The sequence below is a fragment of the Littorina saxatilis genome, linkage group LG11, assembly GCF_037325665.1.
Source record: "Littorina saxatilis isolate snail1 linkage group LG11, US_GU_Lsax_2.0, whole genome shotgun sequence".
Lineage (NCBI taxonomy): Eukaryota > Metazoa > Mollusca > Gastropoda > Littorinimorpha > Littorinidae > Littorina > Littorina saxatilis.
Genome location: NC_090255.1, coordinates 24146505 through 24171070, shown reverse-complemented (window position 1 = coordinate 24171070; position 24566 = coordinate 24146505). Strand labels below are relative to the sequence as shown.

General features: G+C 41.6%; 1 protein-coding gene and 1 long non-coding RNA gene across 2 annotated transcripts in view; both read left to right on the top strand.

Moving 5' to 3' along the window:
- The first annotated feature begins 4634 nt into the window (after nucleotides 1–4634).
- LOC138979514 (uncharacterized) lies at nucleotides 4635–5327 on the top strand. The gene has a single exon (XM_070352223.1). It carries the CDS (start codon nucleotides 4635–4637, stop codon nucleotides 5325–5327), a length of 693 nt encoding a protein of 230 aa, XP_070208324.1.
- A 4099-nt stretch (nucleotides 5328–9426) lies between these two features.
- LOC138980849 (uncharacterized) overlaps nucleotides 9427–24566 on the top strand; it is a 15400-nt gene continuing 260 nt past the window's right edge. Inside the window, exons 1-3 of the long non-coding RNA XR_011460458.1 lie at nucleotides 9427–9541; nucleotides 13903–14018; nucleotides 24429–24566. The exon at nucleotides 24429–24566 is cut by the window's right edge and continues 260 nt beyond it. This is a non-coding gene — a long non-coding RNA (uncharacterized lncRNA). The remainder of the gene's footprint in view (nucleotides 9542–13902; nucleotides 14019–24428) is intronic.

Below are 24566 nucleotides of genomic sequence, written 5' to 3'. Positions count from 1 at the left end.
TTCCAAAAGACGGTTGATCAAGCGATAATTGTTCATTTGGTTTAAACAATGTTTATTCATATTGTACATGTTCAAGAAATGCATATCGGCTTATGGTATTGTTCATTTAATCGATCAATTGATAATTGATAATCTTGGAAGGACTCTAGCTACCTTTTATCGTTCAAGTCACTTATCCCATCAAACATAATATCAAATGCAATACAAAATCGATCATTTGATAATTGATAATCTTGGAAGGACTATATCTTTAACAGAGAAATTTGCCCACGCAGAGGTACCCGCCCTTTTATCGTTCAAGTGACCTATCCTATCTGCGAAAGAGCGAACGAGAGAGGGTAAATTAATAGAATTGCGATGCATTGTAAATCAAACTCGTGCGAAGATTTTGAAGCACATTCCTGTTTCAATGGAGACACTGGAATCTGTACCAACAGTTCGTGTGTTTGGAAATAAGGGTAAGACTTATGTTGTACGTTTTAAAGGCGCAATAAGGACTATTTCATGGATCCCCACTGATACAATGTATATAATTATGTATTCAAAATTTCACCTGTAAGAAGACCATCTCTCCACTTAAAAACGTACTGAAAATACACTACCTCACTGCTTTCTGCACAGATCGATTAGGTTTAAGCTTTTATTCCACGGAGTTACACTGCTCATTACTAAGACTCTCCTGATTACTCAAGTCAGTCAGAAATCACGCGCAGGTTACTCGCAATTTGTTGTTATGTAAAAAAACCAAAAAACATTAAAGGCACAGTAAGCCTCCCGTAAACCATCACACTATTCGGTCATTGAACGCAAAGAAAGCAATCTTCCATGGCATCTCAAGTGAACAGTGGTACGAACATTTTTATGAGGTTTTTAACACCGTTGATTTTGTGTCTGGAGTTGAAAAGGATACCGATGAAGTTGAGGAGGAAGTAGTTGATGAATTATTTAGCGAAAACATTTCAAAGCAAGAAGTGATTGACAGTATCCGTAATTTAAAAGTAGGAAAGAGTGCTGGGCCAGATATGATTGTGAGCCAAATGTTGAAGCATGCCAATGAAACAGTATTGGACTTTCTTGTTGATCTGTTCAACATGTTGTTTGACACGGGAACATTTCCTGAAGAGTGGTCAAGATCAATTATCATACCAATTCATAAGAAAGGAGACGTGAATGTACCGGATAATTACCGTGGCATAGCCTTGACCAGTGTTGTAAGCAAGGTTTATACACACATTCTCAACAAGAGATTGACGAAGTGGGCTGAGAAAGAGGAAAAAATAATTGAAGAACAAGCCGGCTTCAGGTCAAGTTACAGTACTGTTGATCATATTTTTTCGTTATATGGCATTGTTCAGAAGCATTTCTTAAAGAACTAGAGGAATACCCGGCTTCGCCGGGGTGAATCGCGAGACAGAGACAGACAGCGTGGCGGTTCATCACAATCACCTCTGCAAGCGAAGTCCTGTCACACGGGATTGAGAATTTTAGAGCTTATTTCTTAGCCCTATATTTTCTGTTGTGGCTTCTCAAATGCCAGAACATACAGACAGACAAAAGCCGCTAGACCCCATCACAAACAGAACTCTACAATCAACAGGTTTTTTCCCACACACACACACAAACACACACACAGAGAAGCCGTATATATATAATATGTATATCTATATCTATAAATATATAGAGATAGGTGAGTGTATTTTTTGCGTGGCTATAAATTGATTCGACCTTTTCACTTTGACAGTACGAACAACTTACGGGTGCAAGGGAAGCGTTCTGGACAGCGCAGTGACATTCTAAAAATAGTACCTCAGAAACGGGAATTTGGGGTGAACGGTGCGACAGAGACAGACAGCGTGGCGGTTCACCACAATCACCTTTGAAAGGCGAAGTCCTGTCAAACGGGATTGAGAATTTTAGAGCTTATTTCTTAGCCCTATATTATCTGCTGTGGCTTCTCACATGCCAGAACATACAGACAGACAAAAGCCGCTAGACCCCATCACAAACAGAACTCTATAATACATAGGTTTTTGCCTACACACACACACAAACACACACACACACAGAGAAGCCGTATATATATATGCATATCTGTATCTATAAATATATAGAGATAGGTGAGAGTGTATTTTTCGCGTGGCTATAAATTGATTCGACCTTTTCACTTTGACAGTAAGAACAACTTACGGGTGCAAGGGAAGCGTTGTGGACAGCGCAGTGGACAGCGCAGTGACATTCTAAAAATAGTAATAGTAACTTAGAACTGAACGGGAAAGCCACACGAAGGAAGGGAGATAAACGCCAAACACTGGAGAAGATAAGGAAGAGTTACTTATAATGGTGAAATGAACGCAAAAACGAAAATGAGTTCAGCGCTGCGCGCTGAGAGCCCGTGTTGAAATATCTCATCGATGATATTGTGTCCGGGGTGTAGCTGAATACGGTGTCCAAATTTGAAAAAGATCCACCGAGAACTTTGGCGTTGTGATGTGGTGTAGCGGCTATGGTGTGTCGGTATGGGGGCCCGGGTAAGCTGAGGTGGAACCAAAATAGCTGAGGTGGAACCAAAATCGGTTCCGCGCTGCGCGCTGAGAGCACTTGTTGAAATATCTCATCGATGAGGTTGTGTCCGGGGTCTCTCTGAATAAGCCCACCAAATTTGAAGCAGATCCATCGAGAACTTTGGCCGTGCATCGCGCACAGACAGATACACACACACACACACACACAGACACACAGACACTAGTCGTATATATATATAGATACTAAACTGTACATAGCTTTTGTAGATTTTAAGAAGGCATTTGACTCTGTGAACAGGAATGCATTATGGGATGTTTTGAGGAAAAGTGGTGTAGACGAGAAAATGTATAAGGCCCTAACAGCCGTTTACACATCAGTGAAAGCATGTGTGCGTGACCGATGTAATTATTCTGATTATTTTGAATGCCCAAGAGGGGTAAACCAATGATGTTTATTGAGCCCTTTGATGTTCTCCTTCTTTATTAATGAACTGGCAACAGAAGTGTCATGTAAGGGAAGACATGGTATACAGTTAATACCTGGTGCTACGGAAATATTCTTGCTACTTTTCGCTGACGATGTGGTTTTGATGTCTAATTCTGTCATAGGTTTACAAAACCAACAGAACAATTTAATAAGAGAAGCAGATCGCCTGTGCTTATCAGTTAACTTGGATAAAACTGATGTCATGGTGTTCCGTATGGGAGGCCACCTTGCAGCTCACGAGAAATGGTTCTATGGTGGCGAGGCAGTCCGAGTAACCAACTCGTACAAATACCTCGGCATTTTGTTTACTACACAATTGAGTGTAAATGTTGCTTTGAGTGAGATGTCCAGAAAGGGAAAGAAAGCAGTCATTGAGATACAGAGAACAATGAGAAAACTGAATGTTGCTGATCCATTGGTGTTTTGGAAGATGTTTGATGTGCAGGTAGAACCCATTTTAACATACGCAGCCGAAGTTTGGGGGCTAGAGGATTAGAGGATGCCAAGCCAATTACGCAAGTTCACACTTTTGCTATCAAAAGTTTTTTTTAAATGTTCCGCTGCATTCCTCAAATACAATGGCGTACGGGGAAATAGGCAGATACCCACTTTTCATAAGAACTGTTGTTAAATGTGTGAAATATTGGCTTAAGTTAACAAGACTTCCGCAAACCAGAATTTGTAAACAGACCTATGAAATGCTCCTTTTGCAACATGAATCTGGCAAGCACAACTTGGTTTCCAAAGTTAAGAAGGTGTTAACTGAAAACGGGTTTGGCATTGTTTGGCTGTGTCAAGGGGCTGGCTACGATAAAGGTTTTGTTTCCCAATTTAAAGATCGACTGATTTGTATGTATAAACAAAACTGGCATTGGGAAATGGAGACAAACGAGAAGTATCAATGGTTTTATTCTTTTAAAAGCGTTTTTCAGCCTGAGAAGTACATATTATGTATAGCAAACAAATGGAAAAGAGATGCGCTTGCTAGATTTCGGTTAAGAGCCTATGGGCTGAAGAGCAATGCTCAGTGGTTTTTAATACAACAGGCACGCGACAGTGCCTGCCCGATGTGTGATGGAGGCTGTGAAGACGAGGTACACTTTCTTTTCCACTGTACAGCCTATGCTGATATCCGTGCAAAGTGTAACGTGTTAAAAAGTTGTTCTGAACCAGCCTCAATGGAAGATGTAACCCGTATCCTAGTGTCAAGCCACAGGTTGACATTGTAAATAATTAGAAAATAAATTTGAGAAAAAATAAAGAAAAACTGGAATTGATGTACAGACATACACACGAACACACACAAAACAAAAATGTATTATTACGAGGGAAAAAATATAGGCTTGAGTGGGGTTTGAACCGAGGTCCCCTGAGTTGTGGGGTGGGCGTTGTTACCACTGGGCCAACGGGACATGTGGTTGTGTAACCTTATATTTTCATTCAGCTTTTTAAACCAGTGTTTCTAGAATGTTCTAGGACAGGAACTTGTCATTACCCAGATTTCTCTTTCTTCCTGCTTTTTCACTTTTCCTCTGGCTGTCTGAGAGGGAGGAGGTCTCCGGCAATTCTCTGTGCTCCTTGGAGGCATCTGTGAAGAAATTATTTTCTTCCCCATGCGGGCACTAATGTATTTCTTGTTTGAAATCGTAGTGATCCTAAAGAACGACGAATCGGCGTACAGACACGCAGTGGAGGAGCTGGTGCAGTGGTGCGACGACAACTTCCTGGAGCTCAACGTGAGCAAGACGAAGGAACTCATCATGGACTTCCGACGAACCAAGTCCGCCGTCGACCCCATCATCATCAAGGGCGAACCAGTCGAGATGGTGGATACCTACAAGTATCTGGGCACCATCATCGACAACCAGCTCGACTGGTCGCCAAACGTGGACGCCGTGTGCAAGCGGGCAAACCAGAGGCTCTTCTTCCTGAGGAAGCTGCGGCAGTTCCACGTCGACCCACAGATCCTCCACCTCTTCTACCAGGCGACTATTCAGAGTGTCGTCTCCTTCAACCAGCTCTGCTACCACAGCAGTGCAAAGAAAGGCGACATGGAAAGGTTGGAGAAGATTGTGAAGAGAGCAGGCTCCATCATTGGCTCTGAGCTTCAGCCTCTCAGCACTCGATTCCCGAGTGTGGCGCTGAAGAAGCTGAGCATGATCCGCTCTGACGACCGCCACCCTCTGCACCAGGCGCTCGCATCGTGCGAGCCCACGCGTGAGTCATCACGCCGTTTGAGGTGCTGGCGGGCCAGGACGAACCGGATGAGGGACTCGTTCCTCCCGATGGCTGTACGACTCTACAACCAGTCCCTGTGAATGTGACAGTATGCTAGATAGACTTGAGTGCTGTAAAATTTGACTGTGAGGACTATGGGTGATGTGAACTGTGATGTGAGGACTATGGGTGATGTGAACTGTGACTGCGGAAGGACAATGAGTGCTGTGAACTGTGACTTGGAGGACTATGGGTGATGTGTAGTAGGTGTGAGCGATGGTAGAGTAGAGGACGTGTGATTGGCGGGGGGGGGGGGGGGGGGTAAGAGTGAAATGTTGACGTCTGTTTACTTTGTATGATGGGGGGGGGGGTTATGATGTAATGTAATGTATGATGATGTACTATGTGTTGATTGCGTATGTATGGGGGTTATGATGTAATGTATATATGTATGATGATGTATTCTGTGTCGATTGTGAATGTATGGTGGGGTGGGGGGGTATGATGTAATTTAATGTACGATGATATATTTGGTGTTTGATAGTGTATGATTGTTTGTTAGTTGTAGATTATAGTACGATGTTTGATGTTGTAATGTTTGTGCGTGTGTTATAATGCAATATGTTATGATGTAATGTGTGATGATGTATTCGGTGTTTGATAGTGGATGTATGCTTGTTAGTTGTAGATCTAGTACGATGTTTGAGGCTGTAATGTTTGTGCGGGTGTCATATGTAGCCGTACGAGGGTTCCAGTGTGTGAGTTGTGCATGGCCGGGCGCTAGAGTGCTGCATGAATGAGTAAGTGCATGTGGAGTTGTATGGCTGGGTGAATTGTGGGTTGCGTACGTCCGAGGGGCACATGTAGCCTGTGTGTCTGAAGTAGTGGGTATGTGTGCGTAAGGGTGTGTTGATATTGAACTTCAGTTGTTGCTTTGTAAATGTCTATGTATCAGTGTATTATGTCTTGCCACACACATGCCAAATTTCCTTGTATTGATGAGGACAATAACATTTCTTGTATCTTGTATCTTGTATCTATCTTGAATTTCATTTCTAACTGTTGGGTGAAGTTAACGGACAGAGAAGCTTGGGCTGGATTCTTGGACTTGCACAGGTGGACCCTGATATATGGGACTTGTGAGTATTTCTTTTCTCCTCAGATAGCCATGTTGTAGAATGAATGGATAGGTATTTGTGTCATTGTCTTGAAATTATCACATTTCTCGTAGGGTTTGGTGAGATAGAGGTGTAGCATACTTCAATTGAGTTCTCTTGTTTGGAAATACCCTGATTTTAACATTTTGAGTTAGCAAGGTTTAGAGGGAAACATGGAGGTAACAATATTCAAATATGGCTGACTAGGAAGTCAGACCAAGAAGGAAATGACCTTCAGTAAGAAACATGTTCTCAGATGGGGAAATTAAAATCAAATGTTGGAAATTTGATTTATTGTGAACTTGTTTTGATTCATTATCTCCAATGAGGTCACTTGTGACATATTTGAACGGTTGTACCAAATTTTGGATAATTTTTGTTGTGCAACTAGAAAACTTGTAAATATTTCATAAGAATTGGATTGTTTACGGAACTTTATGTTAAGCGGAAGTTGTATTACTGTATGGGGTTTCGGTATAACATATGTTTGGGCACCTGCAGTGCTGTTGCCAAACTGATGTTGAGGGACGGTGGGCCAACCCAGAGGAGACGTGTGCTCAATACACGATTACGGGGGCGTCGCCAGATGGGGTTTGCGCCACCAACCATGACTCAGATGTTCTGAACTTGACGTGAATGAACTACAGACTGTTAAGTAAAACATACCCAGTTGGCAATGGACTCTAAAGACTTTTAAGTGTTTGACAACAGTCCGTATAGTGATCCGAACCAGCCAGTTGGATCATAAAGAGTTCTAGACCTCACTCCTGAAGACAGAATAGCTACTTCGTACTTTTTGAGCACTGAACTTCGATGTCATTATTTTATTTCTTTTTTGAAGATGTGACTATTTACAAGACATTTTTGAACTTTGGTCGGCCTAATTAGATGATGGCGTCATCTTAGGTTGGGGTCAAAATTTTGTTTTGGGTTTTGGATTTTTGGGAATTGTCATATTATTTTTGAGGGCAAATTGTTTTCCTGTGCTCAGTGTGAATCAAGAAACATATTTGGGGCTATTTTTGAGGAAGGGTGAACGACTTCTTCCGGGGTTTTGATCTCATCATCTGAGCATCAATAGGAACCCCCCCCCCCCCCCCAGCTAGACAGGGGAAAAGTCAACTGTATTGTGTTTTGGTCTTAGTATTAGGCTATTGCCTTTTCCAAACTATACGTTTTGTTTTCTTGTGTTTCAGATCGTCTTTTTTGTATTCTATATTTGTGGAAGGTAACGGTGGTGAATGTGTAGTGACGTCCTGTTTGTTTGTCTGAACGTAATAAATTTCTTGTTTATCTTTTAAAACACTGGGTTAGGAGATACATCTTTTTAGTACTGGGCGAATGACTGAGTGATTGCGTGCGTGCATCGAAATCGACCAATATAAATCCAGTCTATCACTTTAAACAAAAAGAATCCCAGGACCAGTGGCTGCGATCGATTGGGATCACAGTTTTTGGCCCTGACACCTAGCCCTGGATGATGAAAGTGTACTCGAAGCAACTGCACAATTTATTTCTAAGGCACTAAACATGCGCAAAAAGAAACTAGATGAGTCAAGCTGAAATGATGTATAATGTAATTTTTACGTACGCAAATGTTGGACTGGATGGTCTTCTCATTTAAATCGGGTTGCGTGTACATGTATACGCGTGGATTTACACGTGTGCGGGTGTAGTCTATATAAGTGTACATGTGTGAGTGTGTGTGTGTGTGTGTGTGTGTGTGTGTGTGTGTGTGTGTGTGTGTGTGTGTGTGTGTGTGTGTGTGTTCGTCTGCAGCCATTGTTGTTTTTGTATAGATATGTATTTAGACATGTTCCCCTACTAGCCACGCGAGGGTAACGCCGACTAGTGGTTTATTGGTTTTAAATATTTGTGGTCTGCAGATTGATTGGTTTTATGAGTGTGTGTTAACTGTTGGATCAGTATTTTCCTTTGTGTGTACATACTATACCTTGCTTTTTACCCTTAGTCTTAGATATTTTTGTTTACCTATGGCTTTTGTGTCGGTGTGTTTGTTCGTACTCATAAACTAGTTTGCTATGTTTTTGTTGTTATTAATGTTTTGTTCATTCGTCCTTTTACCCCTTTTATGAATGATGCAGAAATTGTTGGTTTACCTTGTCTATAAGGCTTTTATTAGCTAATGACAATAAAGTGTCAAAGCGTCAAGCGTATCTCTCTCTCTCTCTCTCTCTCTCTCTCTCTCTCTCTCTCTCTCTCTCTCTCTCTCTCTCTCTCTCTCTCTCTCTCTCTCTCTCTCTCTCTATATATATATATATATATATATATATATATATATATATAAAACATCAGAAATTGTGAAAGAAACAATTGAAAGTCAGCAGAGACTTTCTTCCGAGATTTGTTAAAATCTCTTAGCAGAGAAAGAGAGAGAAATAAGTATCCCTTCACAGACAGCCTATTGGGAGCATCAGACCCTCCTCAAGGGGGACCGAGATTTACAAAGCAAAGTCCCTTTGTGGGGGACGTATCACAAGGTAATCTAGTCCTGAGGAGGACCATTGTTTTTGTACCTAGACCAGACACGTGTTTCGACACTATTGTGTCTCATCAGTGGTCAGGTGGTACTGATGGCGAGAGTTGTCAACCCATGGTATCCAACTAAGAAGCAAACCACTCTCTGAATGGTAGCTTCTGTTGGCATGGGAGACTACCCTCATCTGACAACCCCAAGGGGATATCTGTGAAGGGAAACACTTATATATATATCTCTCTCTATCTCTCACTTCTTTCTCGGTGACTCTCTCTCTCTCTCTCACTCTCTCTCTCTCTCTCTCTCTCTCTACATCTCCCTCTCTCTCTCTACATCTCCCTCTCTGTATTAAGTGTTTGTATAAGGGACAGGTTGTAAGATTAGGCTTTGCCTAAAACCTCTATCCTTTGGTAATAAAGTTCAGTTTCAGTTTCAGTTTCAGTTTCTCTCGCGCTCTCTCTCTGTGCTTGCGTCTATCTGCCTGTTTGTCTGTCCTTCTCTCTGCCTATATTGAGTCACATATGTGTGTGTGTGTGTGTTTTGCAGTCGGATTTGGCGCTGGACCGGGGTCGTCATCAGTCTGTAATAAGAACACAGAGAACTGTACCAAGTGGTACTTCAACGCTACAAACCACGTCTCCTCTGGCGAGGAATTATGCGGGTAACGAATCGCTGCCAACCGATTATAACATATTATGGTTCTTTGCATTTTTGACTCGCAGAATACAAAACTTTAATCAATTATATTTCCTCGGAATCGCTCTACACACACACACACACACACACACACACACACACACACACACACACACACACACACACACACACACACACACACACACACACACAATATATAATATAAACACGAGGAAATATTATTCACAGAATACAGAAAATAGACAGTTTGGTAATTCGTTTTGACAATTGTGGTTTTCACTCCATTCACTACAGCCAAGCGCACTGACACTCACCTGAGCAATCAGGAGAGTCTTAGTAATGAGCAGTGTCAGGCCGGTGTAACACGAGAAAATTACTCCCACGAGATTTTTACTCCGGAGTAAACATTTCGTACGAAAAAGTTACTCCCTTTACGAAAAAAGCACTCCCTCATTGCACGAGAAAATTACTCCCCAAGACAGGTGAATTCCGAGTAAACATTTCGTACAAAAATGTTACTCCCCTAACGAATAAATAACGAATAAATTACTTCAGCCCAACACGAGCAATTTAACTTCCCATGCCAGGTGAACGAAATTGTTACTCCCTTGTCCCCTGTTAGTCTTGGTGGTGGAAGGGGTGGAAGGAGGGTAGCGCGACATTCGTGTGCGCGAGATCACTTATTGGCATTATCCCTTCGCCCGCATCTCATTTTTGCGTACTAGTTTTTTACTGGAAGTAAACAAAATGGAGAGTAAACATTTCGTGGAGGGAGTAATTTTTTCGTGCCTTGGGGAGTTCTTTTCTCGTACGAAAAGTGTACTCGGAGTAAGAATTTCGTACGAAATATTTACTCCGGAGTAAATTTTTCGTGGAGTAAAAATTTCGTGTTACACCGGCCGTAGACAACAAACTTTTCGTTCACGGTTGTGGTTTTTGTTGTTTTGCTGATGTTTTTAAAGCTAGAATTACCAAATGTCATCCACTTGTAGTTGTTGATGATCTTCAGACGAGACAAAAAGTTGGTTCACCTTTGTTACATTTCAAGGTCACGGGGGCGGGGATATAGCTCAGTTGGTAGCGCGCTGGATTTGTATTCAGTTGGCCGCTGTCAGCGCGAGTTCGATCCCAGGTTCGGCGGAAATTTATTTCACAGAGTCAACTTTGTGTGCAGACTCTCTTTGGTGTCCGAACCACCCCCCGTGTATACTACATTGGGTGTGCACGTTAAAGATCCCACGATTGACAAAAGGGTCTTTCCTGGCAAAATTGCTTAGGCACAGTTAATAATTGTCTACCATACCCGTGTGACTTGGAATAAGGCCGTGAAAGGTAAATATGCGCCGACATGGCTGCAATCTACTGGCCGTATAAAATTTCATCTCACACGGCATCACTGCAGAGCGCCTAGAACTGTACCCACGGAATATGCGCGATATAAGCCTCATTGATTGATTGATCTTTGTCTTACTTAAAGGCACTGTGCAGCTCACAGCCTTCGTTTTGCGTTTTTGTTGCAGCTGAGTGCATTTACAGTTCAAAAATCCTCCTATGGTAGTAAAACAAACCCAAAACTACCCAACGACGACATCTGTGAAGCTCGACAGTTTCTTGTTCACGCGAGTGCATAAATTAACCTAGTTATTTACGTGGTGTTTGGTCGGAGTTCGATTCCACTGAGTGATTCCGGCCTCCATTTTGTTTTACACAAACTCATGATGACGTCTGACATAGTTTGCTAGTGAGTGTCTTTTTGTGCATGATGTGGTGATCTACCTGATCTAAATTTAGATCCAAAAATAGGTCAAGACCAGCCGGGTCCGAGTACGAAATTAATTCGTAAAAAAATCACAGTTCTTGACTCTTTGGGTGCAAGTCAATGAAACTTGGTAGTTCTTCTAACGGATAGCTGCCTGAGGTATGACTAAAAGCCCCAGGGGCTCCGTGCACCTGACTTTGACAAGTTCAGTACCTTAAGCTTTTCAAGGAAATAATATGACGGCTTACTAGCGCCAAAACTAAAAAAAATAGTCCCGTGAAAGTTACTAATTTTCACGAGAAAATTACAATTATGACGTGAACATTACTACTTTTCACGTGTTAATTAATAATTTTCACGTGTTTATTACTAATTTTCAAGTGTTAATGTCTAATTTTCAGTTTTGGCTCGCCTCCTGACGGCTTACTAGCGCCAAAACTAAAAATTAGTAATTTTCACGCGTTAATTACTAATTTTCATGTGCCTCGTGACTGTGGAGGTTCAATGCGCATGCGCGACTGTTACACCGGCCAGAGCGAAACATCCTTCGATTCAATACTTTTCTGGTCCATAGTTCTTTAATCCGATGCAAATTAACAATAAGAGCTGAGCGCATGTGTAGATAACCGTGACATACAACTGTCTGTCCGACAACTTGTTGAATAGCGAATTCTATCAAAATATTATATTTGTGAAAGTGTGTGAGTCTAGACCAAACAGAGCCGTCTGCTAGTGGTCGGACCTTTAGCACACGTCCGGTCAGACGCCATTTTTTCTCTCTCGATTCGAACATTTTCGGATCGATTGTCCTTCACTAATACACTACAAAGCAGATGTATGAGTGTAGTAGTGGAAATAAATATGAGGTACAGCTGTCTGCCCGACAACTTGTCGAATAAGGAATTATATTGAAAGATATATGTGAAAGTGTGTGACCACAGCTGATCAAAAGTCCGTCTGCTAAAAACAGCTTCGATTCGAAAGTTTTCGGGGTCGATTATTCTTTTCTAAGATACCCAAAACAACGTTAAGGAAAGCGCTATTGCAGAAAACTGTGACATGCATCTTCCCGTCGGATAACTTGCTCGATAAGGCCTTCTATTAAAAGATATTTCAGAAATAGTGTGAGAGTGATGTTTGCCGGACGTTGTAGCCTCTCAGTGCGGACTCTTAAAGTCCGACTACTTTGACCGAAAACGAGGCAAATTGAAAATTAGTAATTAACACTGTTAATTACTCATTTTCACGTGAAAATAGTAACCCTAGGTTTTGGCACAAGTAAGCCGTCATAAAATAATGCAAGTTAGTGACCTCATCATATATGCATAAAGTAATATTGTCTTAGGTTTTTAGTCTATACCTATCCTGTTGGTGATGTCATCAAGTTATGATTTCATATAGTGTCAGAAATGAGGTCACTCAAGTGTCAGAACACAAATGTTTGCTTTGGCCAGCTTATAGTGTCAATAGAGTCAACTTGTTTGCAAGAGTCAGAAAAAAGGAATTACTGTGGTTTTTAAAGTTCTCTCTCTTTTTTAATTTCTTTTTTTTTTTGGGGGGGGGGGGGGGGATTGATTCTGGTGCTAGTTAGGGGTGGAGTTGTTTTGGGGGTATAGGAGTTGGGTGGCAAGTTTGTATCCGTTGTTCTTTCTTTATTTGGTGTTTAACGTCGTTTTCAACCACGAAGGTCATATCGCAACGGGGGAAGGGGGGAGATGGGATAGAGCCACTTGTCAATTGTTTCTTGTTCACAAAAGCACTAATCAAAAATTTGCTCCAGGGGCTTGCAACGTAGTACAATGTATTACCTTACTGGGAGAATGCAAGTTTCCAGTACAAAGGACTTAACATTTCTTACATACTACTGGCTAAAATCTTTACAAAAATTGACTATATTCTATACAAGAAACACTTAACAAGGGTAAAAGGAGAAACAGAATCCGTTAGTCGCCTCTTACGACATGCAGGGGAGCATCGGGTACATTCTTTATCGTCCCAACCAATATGGGACTCCCCCTAACCCGCGGGGGGTTGTATCCGTTGGATATTCATTCGGATTGGATTATTATAATAAGAAAACAGCGATTTAATTGTAAGGTTCATTTTACGTGTGAGCTCTGGTTCTTCTATTATGTAGATAAAACAACAGCAACACAACGCACTACCAAACAAAAACAAGCTTACTTGAAAAAAACGCTGGTCCATTGTAACTGACGTGATGAGCGTTTCTGGTTCTGTGACAATAACCCATGGCATAGCAGAAAAATAAAACATAAAAATAAAAAGTCGTGGTAACACTCGGGAACATGCCCCTATAATGGTTTAACATTTATCATCGAATAAAAAAAAAATTCTTACAGACAGACAGATTGACTGAACGTTTTAATCACGCTTACGCGACTTCTGGTGTTTTTGTATGTTTTTAAAGTGAGTTTGTAGTTGTTGTTGTTGTTGTTGTTGTTGTTGTTGTGCATGTTACTCATATTCTTTGCTCCAGTTCATGACATTAATTCTGTTTTTGTCAAAAAGTACTTTAAAAAAATGCCAATTCACCCAATGTTCCCGTGCGCTGGCACAAATATTCAATTGTTATCAATCTGTTGCAGACTCTTGCATACCTTTACCACCTGTCTGACGGAGGCGTGCGGGGTGCCGGTGAAGATGACTCAGTCCAAACTCGCAGGAACGATGAAGTCGTTTCAGGACCTAGGAGTTCAGTGTGGTAAAGTTCTTTCATTATTAATTTATTTTAAACTTTCATTTTTTATATATGTTTTGGTATCGGTGATATCAGGTAGAGCATCATCCTGACCTCAGGTCAAAATGAGTTCGGCTCATTCTCTCCCTGACAGGATGCCTTGAGTTTCCTTGTCTGGCAAGGAAACCGATTTGTGTACATATTTAGAGCTTTTTGTAATGTGTTATTGATATAAGCAGATTCGCGATCGTCGATAATGATTTTTCATGGTGTTTTGTAATTTTTAAATTACAGAGGAATTTTTATTTTAGACAGTTTCAAGCGAGCTATTTTTCGCGGATGTATTTCAGAATACAGAATACAGAATACAGTATTTATTGAGCCAAGTGACATTAAAAAACATTTAAAGCACAAGGAATTTCGCGTAGTGTTGGTAAAATCACGCACACACACACACCCACACACACACTGACTCACACATACACTGACATACACACCAACACACACGCGCCCACACTACAGCAGTCACGATCACACCATCACACGCAGGGCAGACATGAGGTAAAACAAATGACAATCAAAGTTAAAAAACAAAGGAATACTGTACTCACCAATACAAGAACGAGACAAGACGGTACGAATTTTCGCTTATGGAAGCTTCATCAGGAAAAACAAGAACACAAAAGACAACAAAAAGCAGACGCAACACGGAACGAACAAGGTTTGAAAGAAAATGGAGGGGAAACACGCAAAAAAGGGAAGGAACTCTAGGAACGGAAATGAATGAAAGGGGAGAGAAAGGTTGGATGATGTCATGGGCACAGGCATACTAGACTAAAAGTGATACACATTCATAAAAGGGGGGGGGGGGGGGGGGAGGGGGGGGGACAGAGGAAAAAAAAAAAAAAAAAAGGGGAGGGGGGGGGGGAAACAAACGTACGCACGCACACGCACACATACACACACACACACACACAACCAAAAACATGAATACACACATAAACACCCACACACACACACACACACATTCATACACAAACACACACACACACGTACCGTAAATCCACAGTATGTTTGGGGAATACAAGTAGGCTACATCACATTTTCGCATTCAAACCGTAAGGTGTGGATGTGCCCAGGGACTCTACTTGTTTTCTGTCTGTGGAGGGGCTGTACATTTGCCAGACACCTTTCACACGTGCATCCAGGGATGCAATCATCTATTAAAAGATGCAATCATCTATTAATCATCTAATAACAATCATCTATTAAAAGAAAATGTACAAAGAGTGGTCTAAGATGCTGGTGGAAGGGTCTACACAGATAGTACGGTTGCTAGAAGCGCTGACCAACAAGTGTTCAGATATTTTTCTAATTGTCGTTTCTAGATAGTAAAATATGTGCTGAAAACGGTTAGCTATCTCACCATCAAGAAATCGGTTCCCTAGTACCCCTTTAAGGCTCTGGAACCACCCCGGGTGGCAATATCGGGTCGCAACAGAGAGTGTTCCCCATAGCCGGAAAGAGCCTCAACCGTGAAAAATAGAAAGAAAGGTATTGAACAAAAAAGACGCACAACACCAATGTGAACCATTTGTGTTATCATACTTATATTAAAATATTGATGACCACGGAATAAATGGGTTATTTTTAGATTTCTGACAAAAAATCGCGAAAAACATGACAAATTGTCTTTTTTATAGCCTAAACTATGAAAGATTTAAAGACAAGTATTGAACACAAAAGATAGCAATGGATAATGGCAACAACATTTGCTCTCATTGTTGTACAAAATTGTTGATTGTTTTTTAATACTTTTTCGTTTTTGTGGATTTCACAAAGCATACCAATTAAACGGCAGTCCAGGTAACTCGTCCGAATTTTTGCAGCTAAGAGCCTCAACATTTGAAGATAGAAAGACTATCATTGAACAAAAACTATGGTAAACACTAATGTTAATAACTTTTGATCTCACACTGATATTGAAATATTGATGACCATGCAATTAATGGGCTATTTTCAGATTTGTGGGTACAAAATCGCCCAAAACATGACAAATTGTCTTTTTTCTAGCCTAAACTATGAAAGATTTAAAGACAAGTATTGAATATAAAAGATTGCACGAGATAATAGGAACAACATGTGCACTCATTGTTGTACAAAATTGTTGATTGTTCTTGAATATTTTCCGTTTTTGTGGATTTCACAAAGCGTACCGATTAATCGGCAACCCGTGTCAATCATCCGAATTATTTCATGCTGCGCCAAAACGATTGAAAATGGATGGAATATTAGTGTTTGAAGACAAAAGGCGCACATTGTCATGTTAAGCATATCTTGTTACACCGTATACACATCAAAATCGTGATAGCTCTTGGTTTGAATGTTACAATGTTTGATTTTGTGCAAGTTACACACATTGATACTGACAAAATGTAATGATATTCCAGGACAATATATCCAGCGCGCTCTTTGGGTCCCCAAAACACTGTACATGGTGAGTCCCATTGTGGTGCCAAAGTAGAAAATAATTATATTCACTTTAGCGATAGTCCGCAGTAGACGACATCAAATGACACAGACTGTAATGATAACTCAAAACTCGTCATCGCTTTCAGCAAACGCGTCAAAGTCAACCTCCTCATCTTCTTCCTCGTCATCCTCTTCTTCACAACCACCATCTGCCAGAAGATCGATCAGCGACACAGGTAGGATGGGCTTGAGGCACCACACGGGTTCCAGGACACCGTCTGCATTAATTTTTTCGTCCATCCCTGCCCCTGGTCGTAGGGTTTGGGCCTCTCCAGAATGCCTTCATGAGCACGCTTGTACAGGGCAACGCGGTGGTTTACTCGCTGAATGTGCGGCATCAGAGCAGATTGGCAGGGAGGCATGCGGGCTAGATCGACCTTACACTTGGACGTGAGTATCTCGTTGTCTCCCACCATCTTGCGGAGTAGCTTTCCACGAACGACATCAACTGATTTCTCACGACTGTAATTGTACATCAGGCACGTAAACTCTTCCAACTGCTTCACCACCCGAAGTTTCACATCCCAGTCGTCACCAAGCTGCCTGAATGTCGTGTGAAACTTGGGATTTTTCTCCAGTTTCTTAAGGGCCCCACCTTCACCTTTCCTTTGAATGCACTGGTGCAGTCCTCTCCGCTGTACACATAGAACCCAAGAAGAGTGGCACAGTAGTCATGCCCCAGGGACTCTGCAAGCTCAGAGAGGTTGATCAGTTGCCGATGTTTTCCTGATCCCGTATCCAGGTATACAGTCAACTTGATGGCTTCAGCGTGGTAGAGAAGAATGACAAAGATGTCCGTGTCCGGGGTTCTGACCACAGCGTTCTTGTATCCCAGCGCTGCGGCATGATGGAGGTACAGCACCACCCATCATGACTTTGTCCAAGTCCAATGTTCGTCTAGTTGCTGTGACTTGACGAGAAGTAGAAACGCGATGTCGCTTTGCACCTGGTACTGGAGGGCCTTTCCTTGTGGGGATGTGAGCGTGACCTTCTTGCTGCAAGCCTCCATTGTCTTAAGTTTCTGCCTCTTTATAGTGTCAAAGAAGCTTCCTGGCTCTCCACTTTGAAGGCGGGTGATGACGTCAGTTTTGGCGACCATGCCTTTAGCTTCCGCCTGAAGCAAGTCCTGTTCGACGTCCATGCGGACAGGGGCACCAGACGCCAAGGAGTAGAGCCTGTCTTTGTCTGAGATGGAAAACGGGTTCGTGAAGTTCTTGACAGCAGTGATGACTCTCTGAACAGCCTCCTCGCTTTTCTTGATTTCGGTCTTCTCCAGTTCGCGATGTCTCCCCACCTTTGGACAGTCTGGATCGTCGAGGAGGTTCACCATCTCCAAGGTCTTTTCATAGACTGGGATGTCAAACTTCGGGTGGTGAAGCAGTTGGAAGAGTTTACGTGCCTGATGTACAATTACAGTCGTGAGAAATCAGTTGATGTCGTTCGTGGAAAGCTACTCCGCAAGATGGTGGGAGACAACGAGAAACTCACGTCCAAGTGTAAGGTCGATCTAGCCCGCATGCCTCCCTGCCAATCTGCTCTGATGCCGCACATTCAGCGAGTAAACCACCGCGTTGCCCTGTACAAGCGTGCTCATGAAGGCATTCTGGAGAGGCCCAAACCCTACGACCAGGGGCGGGGATGGACGAAAAAATTAATGCAGACGGTGTCCTGGAACCCGTGTGGTGCCTCAAGCCCATCCTACCTGTGTCGCTGATCGATCTTCTGGCAGATGGTGGTTGTGAAGAAGAGGATGACGAGGAAGAAGATGAGGAGGTTGACTTTGACGCGTTTGCTGAAAGCGATGACGAGTTTTGAGTTATCATTACAGTCTGTGTCATTTGATGTCGTCTACTGCGGACTATCGCTAAAGTGAATATAATTATTTTCTACTTTGGCACCACAATGGGACTCACCATGTACAGTGTTTTGGGGACCCAAAGAGCGCGCTGGATATATTGTCCTGGAATATCATTACATTTTGTCAGTATCAATGTGTGTAACTTGCACAAAATCAAACATTGTAACATTCAAACCAAGAACTATCACGATTTTGATGTGTAACAAGATATGCTTAACATGACAATGTGCGCCTTTTGTCTTCAAACACTAATATTCCATCCATTTTCAATCGTTTTGGCGCAGCATGAAATAATTCGGATGATTGACACGGGTTGCCGATTAATCGGTACGCTTTGTGAAATCCACAAAAACGGAAAATATTCAAGAACAATCAACAATTTTGTACAACAATGAGTGCACATGTTGTTCCTATTATCCCGTTCAATCTTTTATATTCAATACTTGTCTTTAAATCTTTCATAGTTTAGGCTAGAAAAAAGACAATTTGTCATGTTTTGGGCGATTTTGTACCCACAAATCTGAAAATAGCCCATTAATTGCATGGTCATCAATATTTCAATATCAGTGTGAGATCAAAAGTTATTAACATTAGTGTTTACCATAGTTTTTGTTCAATGATAGTCTTTCTATCTTCAAATGTTGAGGCTCTTAGCCGCAAAAATTTGGACGAGTTACCTGGACTGCCACAAAAACGGAAAAGTATTGAAAAACAATCAACAATTTTGTACAACAATGAGAGCAAATGTTGTTGCCATTATCCATTGCGATCTTTTGTGTTCAATACTTGTCTTTAAATCTTTCATAGTTTAGGCTATAAAAAAAACAATTTGTCATGTTTTTCGCGATTTTTTGTCAGAAATCTAAAAATAACCCATTTATTCCATGGTCATCAATATTTTAATATAAGTATGATAACACAAATGGTTCACATTGGTGTTGTGCGTCTGTTTTGTTCAATACCTTTCTTTCTATCTTTCACGGTTGAGGCTCTTTCCGGCTACGGGGAATACTCTCTGTTGCGACCCGATATTGCCACCCGGGGTGGTTCCAGAGCCTTAAAGGGGTACTAGGGAACCGATTTCTTGATGGTGCGATAGCTGACCGTTTTCAGCACATATTTTACTATCTAGAAACGACAATTAGAAAAATATCTGAACACTTGTTGGTCAGCGCTTCTAGCCACTAAACTAAGAATACAATTTTATAATCTAATGCATGGTTAGAACTAGCCCATCCCCTCCACCCACCCACTCATGAATAACTAAAATAATGCAGCTAAAGAAAATGTTGAACATTTGGAAATCAGGAATCACACATCAAAGTCCCACTCAACCCCCCCCACCACCACCCCAACCACTACCTAACACTGAGTCACAGGATGTGGTGAGCTCATCGCCAGCAGGATCACCGACTGCGAAGCTGCCCAACTGAGGGATGGGATGCGTTAAGGGAGGAAACAGCTTGGGGGAAGAAAGAGGTCTGGAGACGTCGAGTGCGTGCCCCCAGGGATCGGAATCGACGACCTGAGGGCAGGCGCTCGAAGAGGGGATGGCCAGGGTGGGACTCGTCAGCCACAATTTTCTGGGCTCTGGACAGCATGCGCTTGGCATAGAGGGATACTGTGCAAACAACTCTAAATATGGCAACAGTGTCACGTGATAATCCACCGTTTGGTTTCGGCGGTCGCTGGAGCAGACGATTTTTTGACAGTGATGCAATCATACACTAGGGTCTCCTTCCGGCAGCAGTCCCAAAATTTTGACTTTTTTTGACCTTAGAACGATGTCTTTATCATAACTGTGAAGAACAGAACGGAGACAACTGTCGAAGTCGGCCAATCTGCAATCATTTTCGTCTCGCGAACACTGCTAGCGAACAACATATGGGAGATAACTCTGTATTCTTCTTTTGATAGATTCGCGTAGGACTGTAGCGTCCGGTCAGAGGGACTTAAAGCGATAGCGTGGAGCGATGATGAATCAGAATGGTAGAGCATGTCATTCGGGCGGGTTCGATTTGCCGAGACTGTTCATCTTGTTTAGATCACAACAAGAACATATTTTTGCCCGAAACCTCCGGTTGAAAGCAAAACAAAGGTGACTGCGCGTGAGAGCGAGGAATAAAAAGACCAAACAGTACTATACTCACGTGTTTGACGAAGACGATACGAAGAACAAAGCACGACAATTAGCGAGCTTTAGATTGACCAACGAAACTTAGTTCGTAGCGATCCCTTTCGTTTCCGGTTATGCAATCGGGAAATCCCTGCGAACTTTTCTTCGCGCCTGCGGTTCTGAGGCGGTAGCACCTTTAGCAGCAGACGAAATGTTTGTCGTGCTCATCCAAACCAATGGCTAAAACATTGGATAGTGTTCGTGCGCATTCATAAGGATACACCATTAAAGTGATTTTACATCTTTACCATGCCCAGGGTAGTCACCTGAAACCTAGAAATAATGCAAAACTTATGTTGAAAATCTCAATCGAAACAACAACTCGTCCGCCATTTTTAATTCTGAGCGCAAAAGCAGACCAAAACAGCACCCTTTTTGAAGAGCAAAGTACACCTATTTTAGCGAATCGACACAACAACAAAATGGTGTGAGAATACAGTCAAAACATTTATTCAAGCTTACGTTAACAGCAATTGACCCAATACATGCAACAAATACCAGAAACATACCTGCGAATCACGATTCGTCAAAATGATGAAAATACCGCAAGTTCGCGCAACGAAGAATCGTACGTAATGCAAATGAGGAGGTCGTGACCTTCCGGAAGCGCAAAAGTGATGATGTAGACAGGGTGTTTTCCCACGAAGAAAGACTACGAACTAAGCTTCTGTGCTTTCTAAAGCTCGCTATTTTGACCACGGTTGAGAGTACAGCAGAGGTTGTCCTTCAAAAATGGAGTGACATTTGACAGAAACGGACTTAAGGAATCTTTATATACCCCACATGTGCAACAAGAGTAAGCGAAACAAATCTGTGAGTTGTCAAGGAGTGATGATGGATTTGACCAACCCGCAAACGATAGGATTCTTCTTCTTCTTCTTTTTCTTCTTCTTCTTCTTCTGCGTTCGTGGGCTGAAACTCCCACGTACACTCGTGTTTTTACACGAGTGGAATTTTACGTGTATGCCCGTTTTTATCCCGCCATTTAAGCAGGCATACGCCGCTTTCGGAGGAAGCATTCTGGTTATTATTTTCGTGTTTTTATAACCCACCGAACTCTGACATGGATTACAGGATCTTTTCCGTGTGCACTTGGTCTTGTGCTTGCGTGTGCACACGAATGGGGATAAGCCACTAGCAGGTCTGCACATAAGTTGACCTGGGAGATCGGAAAAATCTCCACACTTAACCCACCAAGCGGCCTCGGCCGGGATTCAAACTGACGACCTTCCGATTAAGAGGCCGACGTCTTACCGTCTAAACGATAGGATAAAGAGCAAGAAAAAATCCCATTCTCCCCCCAAAAAAAAGACAAAGAAAAACCAGAGAGAAAAAAACAAATAAGAAAATGAATTGCTGAAGAACTGGGGATGGAAGATATCTCTGACCTGCCCGATCTTTCTTTTTGTTTTGTGAGTGCCTGAATTTGATTGTATGAAAGATAATGTGCCACAAAGCGGCATGGTTTCATTTTGCGCATATAAATACGTTATAAACGATCTGACTTGTAACACGTTTAACAAGCTTAAATAGACATGTTGGCACCAGCGGGCTTAGAAACCAAAGTCGCAGTTTCAAGTTAGTTATATACGAGTAACATACTAATCTAATGTCCGAAAATGTTATCTAATTCTTCGCAAATGTATGAGGTCTTCCTTGTCGCATCTCAATGATAGTTCGATATACGAAGTTTCTCAAATAGTTTGTCTGAAAATACCCTGAAAGATGTTTCCGATCTATTTCAAATGTGCGCAAATTAGCTCTGTATTTGTCACATCTTTGAAAGAGATTCATACGAGTAACATGAACAATCATGTATTGAAATAGGTATTTTGTCAATGTCCTTACAGATGTCCATTTCAAAAGTGTGCAAACGTATCTGCTATTTAGAATCTTTTTGCAACTGTTGATCTGGCTGCATTAAACGTCTATGATTATGCATTTTTATCGTGTTGCATCCTGAACTCAGGTAAAATCGAGTTTTTAAATTTTTTTTTTTTACATATTTAGAGCTTTTCGTAATGTGTTATTGATATAAGCAGATTCGCGATCGTCAATAATGAGTTTTCATGGTGTTGTGTAATTTTTAAATTACAAAGGAATTGATATGTAAGACAGTTTCAAGCGAGCTATCTTTCGCGGGTGTATTTACTGTGCAAACAACTCTAAATTAATACGTAATAATCAACTTTGGCTACGAAGCAGACGATACTTTTTTCCGTAACCAGTTGGGAGTGATGCAACACGGTCTCCTTCCCACAGCAGTCTCAACATTTCGACTTGTTTTAACCTTAGAACGATGTCTTTATCATAACTGTGAAGAACAGAACGGAGATCACTGTCGAAGTCGGTCAATCTGCAATCACTTTCGTCTCAGTTCGTCTATTCTCAGAAACATTAGCGAAAAACATGGGAGATAACTCTGTATTCTTGTTTTGATAGATTCCGCGCAGTAATTATGCAGCCTGTCAGAGAGACATGGGCGATACGGCATGGACCGATGATTGTCAGAAAGGCTTCTGTGGGTGATGCGGTGTGTTGCGAAAAGACAATATCCATCTTTATGAAAACATAAAGATAGATATTCAATTGTCACACCTTGAACAAAGATATGTAAGAGTAGCGTACAATCTTGTGGCTTACATTCGCTCTGAGAAACAAAGGGACGCAATCGTTCTAAATTTAGACGACATGACTGCGCAACAAGAGTAAGTGAGAGGACTGCGGAACCAATCTCCCAGCATCTGAGATAAGAACAATAATGTATTGATGACGAAAGTTACTTGTTCATTTTAATGCTTGTTAATCTCTAAATTGCCAGCAGAATGGTTTCGCTTTCTTTTGTTGCACATGTTTGCTATATTTAGATCCCTTCTTTTACATTTAGTCAAGTTTTGACTAAATGTTTTAACATAGAGGGGGAATCGAGACGAGGGTCGTGGTGTATGTGTGTGTGTGTGTGTCTGTGTGTGTGTGTGTGCGTGTGTGTGTGTGTGTGTGTGTGTGTGTGTGTGTGTGTGTGTGTGTGTGTGTGTGTGTGTGGGTGTGTGTGTAGAGCGATTCAGACTAAACTACTGGACCGATCTTTATGAAATTTGACATGAGAGTTCCTGGGAATGATATCCCCGGATTTTTTTTTTCGATAAATACCTTTGATGACGTCATATCCGGCTTTTTGCAAAAGTTGAGGCGGCACTGTCACACCCTCATTTTTCAATCAAATTGATTGACATTTTGGCAAAGCATTTTTCGACGAAGGCCAGACTTTGGTATTGCATTTCAGGTTGGTGGCTTAAAAAATAATTAATTAATTTGGTCACTAAAAATCGGAAACTTGTCATTAAAAATGTTTGTTTTTTAAACGGTCCAAAAATAATTTCATCTTATTCGTCGTCATTTTCTGATTCCAAAAACATATACATGTTATATTTGGATTACAAACAAGCTCTCAAAATTAAAAATATGAAAATTATGATTAAAATTAATTGTCCGAAATCGATTTAGAAACAGATTTCATCTTATTCCGTGTCGGTCCCTGATTCCAAAAACATATAGATATGATATGTTTGGAGTAAAAACTCAGTACGCTAAAAAGAATAGAGATACAGAAAAGCGTGTTATCCTGCTCAGCGCCACCATTACCGCACTATTCTGGCTTGTCGCTTTTGCCACGAGCGGTGGACTGACGAAACTACGAGTATGCGGTCCTGGTGAAAAACATGCAGTGCGTTCAGTTTCATTCTGTGAGTTCGACAGCTTGACTAAATGTTGTTATTTCGCCTTACGCGACTTGTCTTAGATTTATTCAAGCGCGCTCTGAATTTGGTTATAATTCTAAAAGAAAGTTTGTCTTTGCATATCTTTACAGATATCTACGGTATGTTTCAAATGGTTGACGATCCTTCAAACGATGCCACCTCCATTGGTATCAACACGAGATTGCTTCTCCTTGTCACTCTTCTGTTTACCCTTCGACTGTTCCGTGCCTAAGATATCGAGTCTATCA